The 13,648-nt window shown below is 52.1% G+C and overlaps 4 protein-coding genes across 4 annotated transcripts; 2 read left to right on the top strand and 2 right to left on the bottom strand.

The window, feature by feature from the left end:
• Positions 1-135: 135 nt before the first annotated feature.
• Positions 136-3,312, top strand: NCU08226 (hypothetical protein). Its single transcript, XM_954223.3, has 5 exons — positions 136-566; positions 640-789; positions 857-1,929; positions 2,148-2,341; positions 2,406-3,312. Exons 1-5 carry the CDS (start codon positions 438-440, stop codon positions 2,888-2,890), a joined length of 2,031 nt encoding a protein of 676 aa, XP_959316.3. The 5' UTR covers positions 136-437; the 3' UTR covers positions 2,891-3,312.
• A 1,760-nt stretch (positions 3,313-5,072) lies between these two features.
• Positions 5,073-8,492, bottom strand: NCU08225 (high affinity nickel transporter nic1). The gene is made up of 2 exons (XM_954222.3): positions 7,342-8,492; positions 5,073-7,278 (listed from the first exon to the last, which is right to left on the bottom strand). Exons 1-2 carry the CDS (start codon positions 8,117-8,119, stop codon positions 6,815-6,817), a joined length of 1,242 nt encoding a protein of 413 aa, XP_959315.1. The 5' UTR covers positions 8,120-8,492; the 3' UTR covers positions 5,073-6,814.
• Positions 8,493-9,090: 598 nt separating this feature from the next.
• Positions 9,091-10,308, bottom strand: NCU08224 (hypothetical protein). Its single transcript, XM_954221.2, has 2 exons — positions 10,032-10,308; positions 9,091-9,974 (listed from the first exon to the last, which is right to left on the bottom strand). Exon 2 carries the CDS (start codon positions 9,881-9,883, stop codon positions 9,335-9,337), a length of 549 nt encoding a protein of 182 aa, XP_959314.2. The 5' UTR covers positions 9,884-9,974; positions 10,032-10,308; the 3' UTR covers positions 9,091-9,334.
• Positions 10,309-12,318: 2,010 nt separating this feature from the next.
• On the top strand, positions 12,319-13,582 carry NCU08223 (hypothetical protein; the record flags this gene model as incomplete). Its single annotated transcript, XM_954220.1, has 2 exons — positions 12,319-13,071; positions 13,190-13,582. 2 exons carry the CDS (start codon positions 12,319-12,321, stop codon positions 13,580-13,582), a joined length of 1,146 nt encoding a protein of 381 aa, XP_959313.1.
• Positions 13,583-13,648: the final 66 nt, after the last annotated feature.

The raw sequence follows: 13,648 nt of genomic DNA, 5'->3' as shown, positions 1-13,648 counted from the left end.
GTGGTCCCCTATCGCCAATGATCATCGCCGCTAGCGCCGACTAGCTCAGGTACCCCTGGTCTTCAGCCTCATGGCTTCTCGCTTGTCTCTCTGTAGCAATGGACTCACCGATGTCGTTGGAGTGGGCATGCGTGGGCGTGCGGCTTTTGTTGTCTTTTTTGACTTTTTTTTTTTTGCGCCTACTAGGTGCTCTTAGCTTGCGAGATGGCGGGAACGGGATGCAGGGGCTCTCCAAGGATGGCTCCCAAAACTTCCCTTTATATGACTCCTTGGACGAGTGTTCACAAGTCTCGGATTGTCTCTCTTCTTCAGAGTTCAAGATCTTCAAGACACAAGCCCTAAACGGTGGTGGGCAGTGCAGACAGATCATCCTTTCCTTCTTCTTTCTCTTCACCCCTTTGATCTAGATTCGTCTTGATCTCTTTTAGCCACCCATCATGGCACCGCCTCAAGCTGAAAATCCCAGGCCCACACTCGTGGCTGGTAACAGCTATCTCACAGATCCCTTCCAAGATCCTTCTTCGGACAGTGCATCATCCCAAGGGCCTTCGAGGAGACCTTCTAGTGTAAGTGCAATAACAACAACAACAACTACCAATTCTGGTGTTTGACAGATGTTGAAGACTGACCTCCTTTAAGGAAAATCCTCCCTCGCCAACTGTTCCAGCACCGCCAGTTGTTGCAGCACCGCCTACGGTTCCTGCCCCTGTGGTTCCTGCTTCCGCTCGTGCTCCTGCGGCCCCTGTTGCCCCTCCTCCCCCTCAGATACAACTACCTGTCGATGATATTGTAAGGGAACACCCCACGTTGTGCTTTGGTCCCACAAGGTGTACAGCAGCTAACCTTGAGTAAACAGACTCCTGCCCCTGCTGCTCCTCCAGCAGGAGAGGTTCCTCAACAAGAGTTTGATGAGAAGAGCGGTGGTGTATTGAACCCTGCTGGCGATGTGGAGCAAGGCCGGGCTACCGCTGCCCCTGCCGGCGCCGATCCGGAAAAGTCCGGCTCGCCGCCCCGCAAGAGCAGAAATCCCTTTAAGCGGGGCTACTGGGCCTTCCGGAACACCTACTGCCCCAAGGAGGAGCCGGGCCTCGTCTTCCCTACCGGCCCCGATGACGAGGAGAAGCTCCGCTACGTGCACACCAACCGTATTCCGCTCTACGTCTTCGGCATCATCTCCTTCCTGACCCTCTCGGCGGGTATGTGGCTCTTTGCTGTTTGCAGTCCCATCTTTGCCTGGTACGGAGTGTTTGTCGGCTTCCTCAACATCTACCTCATCATCTCCTACCTTGTTGGCGTCGTCGGTCGCGACTGGGATTATGATGGCCACAAGAAGATTGTGGAAGAGTTCCCCATCAACGAGGAAACGGCTCCCACTGTCGATGTCTACCTCCCCTGCTGCTCCGAGCCTCTCGAGATTTTGGAAAACACATACAAGCACGTCATCAAGCTCGACTGGCCCGCCGCCAAGCTCAAGGTCTATGTCCTTGACGACAGCGCCTCGGACGCGGTTCGCACGCTCGCTGAGTCTTACGGTTTCAACTACATTGTTCGCGATGACCGTCCCCGCCTTCGTAAGGCCGGTAACCTCCGTTGGGCTTTCGCCCGCACACAGGGTGACTTCTTTGCCATCTTTGACGCTGATTTCTGCCCTCGTCCGGATTTCCTCAGGGAGTTGGTTGTCGAGCACATGGCCGATGACAAGACCGCCATCATTCAGAGTCCCCAATACTTCCGAGTTACGGATGACCAGACTTGGGTTGAGCAGGGCGCTGGAGCTACCCAGGAGCTTTTCTATCGTGTCGTGCAGGTCAACAGAAACAGGTGGGGTGCCTCCATTTGCGTCGGCAGTAATGCCGTGTACAGGCGCGCTGCTCTCGAAGAGGTGGGCGGTACGGCTGAGATTGGTTTTTCTGAGGATGTGCATACTGGGTGAGTTTCTTTCTTTTTTTGCCCTTGTTCTGCGCAAAAGGGTTGGGCCAGGTCTCGAGTGAGACAGTGGACAGTGGGACATGCACTTCGTATTCCGTATACGGTGCGGCGGGTGTGTGTGTGTCTGTGTGTGTCACCAACCCTCGAGTCTCTCAAACCCTTCTCCCGCGCCTTGCCCCTGCATGGAAAACTGTGTTGCTAACCACCAGTCAAAATAGATTTGGCGCTGTCGATCGCGGCTGGAAGGTCAAGTACGTCCCGCTCTGCTTGGCTACCGGTATCTGCCCCAACACTCCTCGGTCTTTCTTCTCGCAGCAGATGCGCTGGGCTCGCGGTTCCACCACTCTCTTGACCACCAAGCATTTCTGGACTTCCAACCTCAACTTTATGCAAAAGTTGTGCTATCTCTGTGGTACGTACCAACCTAATCCCTGGTCCCCCACCCCTCATCCACAGTCTGCTAACTCTCGGAATAGGTCTCCTCTACTACTCAGCCGTCTCTCTTGGCATCTTTATCTCTCCCATCCCCGGTACCCTCCTCCTCGCCTTCCGCCCCATCTACTTCAAGTACTACAACCTCGCCTTCGCCATTCCCTCCATCGTTTACGGCGCCGTTCTGTTCCGGTTCTGGGCCAAGGCCAAGTACGGCTTCAACGTGCAGCACATTATGGTGGTGCAGTCGTACGCGTACCTGACGGCCATCAAGGACCGCTTGTTTGGCATTGAGCTGCTCTGGGCGGCGTCGGGCGACAAGAAGGCGCACAAGAGCAACAAGTACCGCAACATGCGCGTGCTGTGCACGCTGTGGACCATTCTCAATGTCGGCGGCATGATCACCGCCGTGGTGTACCGGGTCGGGTTCCATGGGATGGAGTGGTATAACACGCTGCCGCTGATCATCCTGTCGGCGTATAATTTGTATATCAGCCATTACTTTATCTTTGCTTCGTGGAAGTGGTAAGGCTGCTTCTTCTGGGGAGCGGGATGGAGATGGTAGAAGGGGGATGATTGGATGAATTTGTTCACTTCTTTTTTTTGAGGGCCGGACCTTTGGGGTCTCGTCAAAAGGCTCACTCAATTTGGGAATTACTTTATTCTTGGGTACAGGATACCTGGATGTTGAGAACATCTAGAGCGGGGATACAGGGGTATATGGTCTGGGTCATGAACATGCAAAGACATGTGGATACACTGATATATGGGTGTACGAACGAACTGTGATGGATGGATGGATGGATGGATGGAATGTCTGAATGGATCTGGATCCCAAAAAAACTTGACATGAAGGACGAGACGAGATTATCGATACCTGCCTCTACCTACGCTATACATAAGACTTAATGAACGGATTAATACCTCACCTCATGTTTTTGCCTACCTACCTCTTGTCCTTGCCATGATATGTTACCAGGGCGTGCTTGAAGAGGATATGACAGGATCACCTCACCTCAACCCATTCCAATTCAAACCCTTGTTCAATATCTTGTCTTCTTCTCCTTTATGTTCAACCCGCGTCTTCTTACTTCCACTTTTCTTTTTTTTCTTTTCTTTTCTCCCACTGTTTCCTTCCTCTCTTGCTTTTTTTTTTTCGGAATTGTGTGAACCTGGAATTTAGTGGTACACTGAAAGCACTTACTATGTAGCCACCCTCTATCTACTACCATGCCCACCTAGGTCCAGATCCAAAGCTGAGGTGGGCGGTGAGGCTTGAGCGAGTAGTTGAAGGAGTATTATCATGATCTTCACTTCAGTAAAAAGACTGGCTGGTAGTTCAGAACTTGGCTCTACCTAGAGGTAGGTAGGTAAGGGAATAGGAGGAAGTCAGGTAGGTAGGTAAGCTACAACGGTCAAGTACACAGTGCCTGTTCAGCGAAGGATGGTTCTCAAGCTACCTAGGTCCTTGTATATACCTAGTATATAGAGGTATGGATACCTAGGTAGAGGTAGGTACAAGTGACATGTTACCTCCCGCTACTTGCTTGAACCGGCATAGAGGAGACATAGGTACCTAGTGTGGGTTGATCTTAATAATGATGCATGCATGAGATTACACCTAGAGGTATTTACGAGGTAGGTAGGTAGATGTACTGTATAGAGTGAAGTAGAGTGAAGCTTTGGTGAGGTACTTGGGTGGTTGAAGTCTGAGCTGAGCTGAGTGATGAGGTGCCTGCCCCCTGACACTGGACAGGATAGATACGAAATGCTATTCAGAACAATAGCACGAGAAAACTAACGCTACAATGTACATCAAGAACAATCAATGGTCGATCGTACCTAAGTGTTGGATGTTCCCTTGTCAGTAAAGGCCTTTCTACAATAGGCCTCGGTTCCAACTTCCGATCGCAAAATGAGATGAACCAGGACGAGGTTTATCTCAGGTCATGACGAACGTGGCTTAAGCCATAAGCCACTGGTAAGCCATCAGCCACTTCTCCTTTCAAGCCCCCACCCTTATTTTATCCCCATTTTCCCACGCATAATATGATTCTTTTTTGCTTTTTTGTTCGGTGCTCATTATGATTACGATCCTCAAATGGTTTGTGCTGAAGGATCGAAATGCATGTGAAATTTCACTTCTTCCTCTTATCGTCGGAGGATTCCGCTTGAATTTTATGATATCAAACTCATCACAACAACAAACCAATCGGAAAATGATCGACGTTTGTGGCTTGCTGAGGGCTGGACTGGGCTGGACTGGGTTGGGCTACGCTGGCGGTGAGATTTTGCTCGTTCGATGAACTAGGTACTTACCCAAGCTAAACTGAGCTGAGAGCTGAGCTGAATGAAACTAGTGAGTGAGGGAATGAGTGAGATAAGGTACGCTACCGACGCCCGATTGTGATTGCACGATTGGTAAGGGAATGCAGTTGGGGTTCCATGCGATTCGCCAATCGATTGACATTTCACGTTTAACATGAGGATCATCGAGTATTGGACGCCGACAATGAAGGTGAAGATCGAGATTCCAGGTATCCAGTAGTCCTCTCTTGGCGAGTCCCTTTATCGTCATCACCGACTGTCTGCTGTATAGGTAGAATGGTGAGTTCTCGGTGCAGCGATATTACGGACTCTCTATCTCTCCCCTATCTTCACCGTTGAAATTGAGTTGTTCAGTCGGAATCGCAATCAATCATGGTTCGAAAGACATTGCCAAGCCGGAACCTTTATGTTATTTCATCTTGGCCTTCCATGCCCGCTCTCACTGCTCGCAATCATTGCGTATATTTGCCTCTTTCTTTTCTCCCCATTCTCCCCCCTCGCATCAACTTTCTCCGACTCGGCGCGGTTGTGTTTGACGGGAAGAGCTTATTGTGCTTCCGGGCAGAATGTAACGAACCCTCGACGAGTATGTTACCATGCCTACCTGTCCGTCTCCTGTTGTGTTCTCTATCTACACCCACTGTTGCTCCCGTCCGGACACAAAGCCTGTCGGTCGTATTAAGGGGCATCACGATGTGTACATCCATGGTCAATGTTGTGTCGACGTTGTGGTTTGCAATATTGTGTGTTGTGTATAGGTTCCAGTATGCCTGGCATATCAGTGGAAGCGTCAATGTCTCCAATCCAGGCAGCCAAGGTTCACACTCTAGACTTTGTGCGAGGACAAGCCGGGTTCAACGACGTTGAGACAGGAAGGGGGTTGAATGGACTCATGGAGGGGCGGGATGCATATTAAGGTTCTGACTCAGAATTTCGTTGGCTAAGCTAGGAGTATCAAGGGGTCATAAGAGACATGAAATGGGATCATTGATCAGGTTAGTTGAACGTCCGGTCGCACGAGACTTCCCTTCTCGGTCGGTCGTGGACATGTGGGAACGGGGATGGAGAGAAGAATTGTTAACCCGAGACATGGAAGAGATACCATCTTTTCTTCCCCTTTCCCGACTTCTACGCCACGCTGCCACCATTGCAACGCAATGCCAGCCACCATCAGTACCGGTGCCGAAGGCGACAGCAATCGACGATGTCTCGCATTTGCGCCTTGCGGGAACGACAAATGACACCCTTCTAGAAGAAACGATAACCCGACGGAAAGACGCAATTACCGGACAAAAACGGCGCGCCCGCCAAGCTTCACTTCGCCCCGGTACTTGATACGGGATGAACCCGAGCGGTTACACACTTTGTGTGCAGCTAGCCTGGAGTGCCTCCTAGGCAAATTGCCCTAGGCAGATTACAGGATGTAGCAAAGATGCAGCATCCCGAGCGCATTCCACGGGCAGGATGAAGAGGGAAGGGTTTGTTGACGGCGAGATTTTTTTCCCTTCCTTGCGACTTTGTGAGACATGAGTGCCACGAGGTTGTGGCTGCCTGGGCTGCGACAGGGAGGCGTTTTTGAGGGGACGTAGCATCATAAGGCGAACTGATCGTCGAATGGAGATGCGCGACAGCAACACGGGGGTAGGGTCGGAACGGCAGTGTAAAACATCTGCTGTGTCACCGGAACACGGACCCTTTGAATCTGCGAAAAATCTGGCGGCATGACTGGCTGGTATGTCCATCACGACATGAACCCAATCTGGATTTGCAAGGAGGGGAAGGGTTTCACGGAGCGATGTCGTGGAATCTAGACTCGTATATCAAGTAGGCATCTTGGAGGGCCTTCTCGTGCAAGCACTATCAATGAATTCTCCGCGTGTTTGTGCATTGCATCGCCACCGTGAGGGAGAATGTTGCTGTCGCGGTTGCGCATCCTGTAAGGGTCTTGGGGTCATCCATGTTGTAGGCGGCAGGTTTGATGAAGGAAACTGCCCGTAGATGCACGTGTCGCTTATTGCCAGTCTGTCCCGAACGCGGCCGGTATCTGATGGCCAAGATGGTCAAATATCCAATTGCTTCTTATATTCGTTGCGTTCTCGCCAAGACCCCTTCGTTCTACCGACCCTCAAACAATCCGTTCCGGAACACGTTCCAAGGGCGTGACCACCGGACTATCGGCATACGGGCTCATAGCACCATCCGCAACCGCAGCGGGCGACGCGACCGGGCTTTCGACATCCAATATGCTCATGGCATCCATCCGATCCTCCATCTTTTTCCTCCAGGGGCGATAGATGATGACCGACGCCAGACCGACAACGACAAACAAGCCGCAGATGCATCCGCCAATAACGTCGTAGTGATCGCCTATCGCTTCAACCCCATCCCAGAAACGACCTGTCGGCTCGGCCACGTTGTAGGCAAGCGACAGGATCTGGATGACGCCGATGAAGGCCGACACAACGACCGTGATGCCGGTAAGCACAATCGAGTAGTACAGGATGGCCACCACGTCTCTCGAGAAGGCCTTGGATGTGTACAGGGCCATCATCAGGGCGCCGTCGGTCGTGTCGAGCATGCACATGCCGGCTGTCGTAGCATCTCGTTAGCAATCATCTTGACTCTTACACACTCTTCAAAGTGGAAACTCACCAGTAAACAAAATCGGAAAAATCAGAATCAACCAGATGCTCGTCCCCTGCACTGCCTGTATGCTCGCAATCCCCAGCAAGGCCACCTCCGAACTGGTATCGAACCCGAGTCCAAACAGTACACCCAGCGGGTACATCTTCCACGGCCGATCCACAATGGCAAACACCCTCCTAAACACCCTCGCCAGAAACCCGGCCCCTTCCAACTGCAAGTTATTCATGGCCTCCTGCTCCTCCTCGGCTCGCAAATCCTCTCCTTCCTCCACCCTCCTTCTGCGCTCCCTCTGCTCCTTCATCACCACCCGCAACCGCTTCACCAGCTTATACAACACCCACCCGTTCCCCACTCCCAAGATAATCAAAAAGGCGGCGCTCACAGACGTGCCAATGATGCCGCCCACCCGCTGAAACCCATCAAACCTGTCTCTTAGCGCTCCACTCGTCGCAGCTACCACGATGCAAGTGATGATGACAACGGTGCTGTGTCCCAAGCTGAAAAAGGTGCCCACGGCTACGGGTCGCTGACCGGAAGCAATCAGACGGCGCGTCATCAGGTCGATGGCGCTGATGTGGTCGGCGTCGAGGGCGTGGCGGAGGCCGAGGGTGTAGGAGAGCACGGCGGGCGAGATCATCTTGGGGAAGTAGTGCAGGGTGATGCCGACGCCGGCCCAGACGAGGCAGTTGATGAGGATGAGGAGGGTGATGAGGTGGAGGGCGGGGCGGGGGATGTAGGAGAGGGGTGGTGGGAGCCGGAGGTGGGGGAGTTTGAGGCGGGCCATCTTGGGAAATCCTTGGGGGTGGTAGTGATGGTGGTGAGTGAGCTTAGACAGGAGGTGAGGTTGATGGTGAAGTGAAGTCGGGTGTCTGTCGTAGCCGTGATATATGTATGTCTCGTCGTCGTATACGCTGCTTGCCGGTCGCCGGGGATTGAAGATGGGTGATTCTCCGATTACGTAAAAGTTCTACCCTCTTGAGAAATCGAGGTGGGAAACTTCTGCTGCGAAGAAAAGAAGAAAGGGAAACTTGGAGAAGAGGAAGAAAATTCTCAGTCTCCCCTTCACCTTCCCTGCTCTTTTGCCATCGAAAATCTCGCCGAATTGATGCGCTCTTTCCTCCCGTAGATCGGAGGGAGTGTTCGATGCTACATATTTGCTTGGAAGTCCCCACGATCCAAGTCTTGGAAGATGCAAAAAAGTCCAATTACCCCTCCATCGCGATAAGCATGATAGGTAACAAATGGAAGGTGTGGTTGAAATTGCTTATCTTATCTTTTTACTTCAAAAATTAGTAACGCCGTGTGGGGGATGAATCCCGGTGTGGGGTCCAGTCCGAGTCCGGCGCGCTCCGGGACCCGCTGTGCCCAGGAACGGTGGGTACCTCGGGCAATTCATAGCGGGGCTTTCCCCTTCCCGCTGTGGAGCACCGGGACTTTAAAGCTTACAGTCAACTCTGCAATTAACGATCAGAGCCGTCACAGGGGTTTTGAACGTTATAACCAGATTATCGCTACTTCCAGTAGTGCCAAGCACGCCAAGACAGGTCCAGATAGGTACTTAGGTACCGAGAAGTAGCAGTCTAGGTACGGCGAACGGGTAGGTTAGTAGTACTTCCTATATTTTACTACCTATGAAAATAACGATTAGATACCAGATTGTATGTGTTACTAAGCAGGATTTTGATCGTAACCGTAACTCGGAAATTATCGCTATACTGCTGTGATTCTCATACAAATAGAACGGTGGCGGCGAAATTGAACGTTATAAACAGATTATCGTTATAGCTCTGATCGCTAATTGCAGACTTGACTGTAATGTGTTATATAAGTGTTAGTGCACCCACTGAAGAATGCCGCTACAATAGCGAGGTACGTCGAGACCTCTACGAAACCAGCACCATCAAGGAGGAAGAGCATTCCCCCGACAATTCCAAATGAAAAGCCCGCGACTGATAATTGGGGATTTCGTCAAAATATTCCCCAGTCCCCAAAGAAGCAATCACCCCAGAACCCCCCAAACAACCACCCCCCAAACCCCCATCCCCACCACCCTCTTCAGCGACATCATCTTCCCAGTCCTGCCCAATCCCGGTGCTCCCCCCTCCTTAACCTGCCAAACCGTAATATACGCCCCCGTCACGTTTCCCTTGTTTCTCACACACTGCCCCATCGCATCCGCAGCCACCGCGCCGTCCCTCCTTTTTCCATTCGTTCCATCTTTCTTCCTTTCGAATAAAAACTCATCGGGGATGAAACACCATAATGCGCACCTGTCCGGCTCAGCTATATGCACCTCGTTGTCGGGCTTCAGGTTACAACAGGCCGTCATGCCCGCTAGGGACTCGGGCCAGTTGGGGATGGCCCACACGGAACGGGATTGCGGGAGGCCTGGGATTTGGGAGAGGTCGGGCATGGATTCGTGGTTGCATTTTGTGGTTGTGGTTGGTGTGGAAGCGGCGGCAGCCGTGGTGGTGAAGGAGGAGGAGGAGGGGGCGGCGGCCCGGGCCGCTATGGCTTGGTTAAGGGCTGGAAAGGTGGGTGGTGACATTTCTGCTGCGGCCCGAGGTGTAGTACTGTGGATCGTTGGCCTGGACGTTATCGCCGTTGGACTTGGAGATGAGTTTGGTGAACGGAACTAGCTGGTGTGGTTGTCAGTTTACATCGACAAGGTATGTACCTCTGGGTGGTCAAGTTACCGTTTGCTTTAGTTAGGTACTAAACGAAGAGCGTCTTGGTATGGCCATGAAAACGGATGGGCAAGAAGTTCTCACGATAAGGTAGGTAGGTAGCCAGCCTAAGAAACTTGGGACATGTTTCGAGGTCACAAAAAACACGATGCTGGCTGGCATGACCAGACTATTAAAGTCTTAGCACGCTGGCATGAGCTGGGGTCGATTTGTGTGAAGAAGGCAGAGTGAGACATGTTGTGATGATGTAGGAGAAGGGCGGCTATAGGCTGGAAACGAGGCTCACTTCTCCGCCTCCATGAATGAAACGCTTAGGTACCTATTTCCATTTTGGATTTTATTGGTAGGGATGTCGCTGGAAGGAGGGGGAGGTGACATGAAGGATGCAATGACATCGAACTTGACTGCTCCCAGCCACATCCGTACTTGGCGAGCACATTTCTTTGCTTTTTTCTGGATTCTGTTGGTCAGTGAAACATGGGGGCCTGCCGATCAAGAGTGGACCTTTCGCCGGCACAGCTGTCATGAGTCCCCTTTTCCCATGTCGACTGTGAGGCTGAGGGGCCAGAAAGTTGTTGCGAACCAAAAAAAATAAAAAAAAAAAAAAAAAAAACCTCGAGGTCGCATTGCTGGTAAGCGCCCCAATCACTCTCGCCGTTCTAAACTGGGCGACCCGACAGCTTGGGACCTAGCGCTGATCGAGTGCGGCAAGTGCCTATGGGAGTAAAGCGTTGTCTCGTCCGACTAGCGAATACCACCGTGACGTCTATTGATTAGGTCATTTGTCTCCGCGGAAGGGGGGCTTCGCCATCCAGCCTCATCCCCGCCGCCCCCGTGAGTTTGCTATGCAATTTGGGCTCTATCCATCAGGCAGAAGTATATTTGAGAAAGTAGAGGTAGTGTGTCCAGGCAATGCTATGCTATTTGGCACCTGGAAATTCCCCCAAGAACTCTCAAATATTCTGTAGGTATTTGTAGGTACCTAGAGGTATGTACAAGCTGGAGACTGTTATATACGCTGGCAAGAGATCTCACTAGTATAGCGTGGAGATAAGTGTAAAGGTACCTACCTACGTACCTCTAGGGTGCGCGTAGGTTTTCCCATATTCGTACATGTATTCATCAGACGTGTACCGAGAATACTACCTAGAGGGGAAAAGGACGGGCTCCTACATGTACCTACGAGCAACGCCGCCGTAACTGGGCACCTAGGTAGGTAGAGGTATATAGAGAAATCGTCTGTCTTTCGCTATGACCGTACCAGAGACGATGTAAGAGGGTTCCTTCCCGTCTTCATCAGCACTTTTAGCACGCGAAAGTGCATGCAGCATTGTGTGCGTTCCTTCTCGCCAAAGTAGCTGGCACTGCTTGGAGCCTCTATAAGATCCACCTGCCAGTCATAATCATCAATTTTGATAATCGTCTTTTGTTGGACCAGGAAGCGATGGATATTGAGATGTGTGTGGATTGGAGAACTATCTGTGCGAGGGAGAAATCCCTACTAAATACTAGTAGTTTTGGATATAGAAGGTAGTGTAGGTCATCTGGGCATAGGCCACCCTCCCTACATCTTTTCATTTGTAACTGGAGACTTTGCGGCCTGGCCCCCAACAAGCCCACCTGTCCTTCTTGAGGCACCTTCGTCCAGCGGACAGCCAAGCGACGCTCCATCTTTAAAGCGCAGAACGCACAGTGATATTGGTTCCTCAATCAACAAAAACACAATACGAGCTCTGTTGGTTGACAAAATACTACCTACCATTACAACTTCCCTTGTGCAGAATGGTACCGTCCACCTATCCCAACAATGCACTCAGCTGGCGCGGATTACATCACGGCTGAGCCTCGAAGTCCGCATTCTTGTCTCGTTAATGTTGGCTCTGCTTGTTTTGTGCCGTGGTGATGATAGAAGGTACCTAGCAAAAGATGGGTCTTGAAGTTCACCTTCCACGTCGGCTGAACACCTAGTAAGCCGAGACTGTTGGTATTGAGCCCGCAGTTGTAGATGCTACACTACGATCGCTCGATATTTATGGCTGTCCGCGTCAGTCCCCCTTCCCGGACGACGAAATGAAGAACAGGAAAGGATAAAAGGCCACCGGATGTCTACGCTCTGGTGCTACACCCTTCACATCATCACACTCATCAACTTCTTTCCAATACACTCACTGAAATACCTTTCAAGCCTCCATTTTCCGCAACCTATCTAGAGGTACCTGAAACCATGAAGTTTCTCCACCTCATCGTAGCCACCACCCCAGTGGCACTAGCATCTCCCTTATCCGGCAAAGACACAATGTCCCGCGACAGCTCTGGGACTACTAAGCAGGTAGAGGTAGTCAACATTGATCTCCAAGTCAACAAGGTCACCTCGGAGTCCACCATCGAGATATGGAACCAAGACCACACTCAACTGTTGACCCAGTCCTGCTCGACCTCTCTCGCTCTCAAGACCGGCGGTCTGCAGGCCACCATGAAGAGCGTAGTGCCTACCACCTCTATGATAGCCTTCGATGTCGACCACGATGGCTTTGGAACCCTCACCTTTGGCAACCAAACTTATACCGTCAGCGGAAACCCCGAGGTCTCTGGCGGTATTGAGTGCAACAGCATCGTCAGCGACACCGAGACTCTGATCAGCTGCACTGTACCGGAAGTCTTGTCCCCCGAGGTCATGTTGCAACTCAACACCATCACCACCCTCGCGCAAAGAAACAAACTGGTACCACCAAACTGCTTCCCTACCAGTGGGCCTCTCGAGATAACCGAGGTGGCACGATTTGCTACAAATCAGGATGGAGGCCCCCGAGTGGTTTCTCTTGCCGAGACTGGTATGCGGACGTCAAGGCAGCAACTGGATCTAGAAGCGGCTTCTTTGGCCGGCAATGAGACGTTCACCGTCGAGGACAACAAGCACTTGGAGGAGGAGGAGGAGGAGGAGGGACCTTCGAAGAAGCGTCAGTATAACCCTTGTTCGCAGTGGACGCCGACGACAATCAGGGAAGGCGATGGGGACCCTCACCAGACGCCCAAGCACATCCAGGTGACTGTAAGTCTCCATCGGATCTCAACACCCAGCTCCAATCCTTCCTGTGGATCCCAATGACATATCCCAAAGTACCTCTAGGTATCAGAACAGAGCTAACCGCATACACCACCCACCAAAGGAATCCCTAGACTGCGGCAACGGCGAATGCAGCATCGGCCAAGTCGAAGTTCACTCCATGACCATCCGTTTCACCGCTGGCGCCAAGTTATCCCGGTGGATCTCCGCGGGCTTCCGGGTCGAGCAGTCCACAACAACAGGCAGCATCAAGGAATGCCGCGCGGGCGCGTACGACTGGGTTGCGGCCTGGGTGAAGGTGGGACGGACGTCTTACCGCGTTCGCAACGGGCTGTTCAACTCGTGCACGGGGACCAAGCCGCAGGGTGATGTCTTCACCATCACGTCCCCCAACGCCAACAACAACGGCGGCAATCCATATTGCGTCCGCGGAAAGCGGTACGTGCGCAGATTGGGGGATAGTTGGGATGAGGCTCCGAAGCCTGGTCTGCCCTGAGCCGGACGGGGCGGGCATGTTGTCGGGCTCGGTTGGAACGGACTTGGTGCGATCGCAGCGAAGGGA

Source organism: Neurospora crassa, linkage group III, assembly GCF_000182925.2.
Source record: "Neurospora crassa OR74A linkage group III, whole genome shotgun sequence".
Lineage (NCBI taxonomy): Eukaryota > Fungi > Ascomycota > Sordariomycetes > Sordariales > Sordariaceae > Neurospora > Neurospora crassa.
The sequence above is the reverse complement of the archived record's forward strand: the minus strand, read 5'-3'. Positions and strand labels throughout refer to the sequence as shown.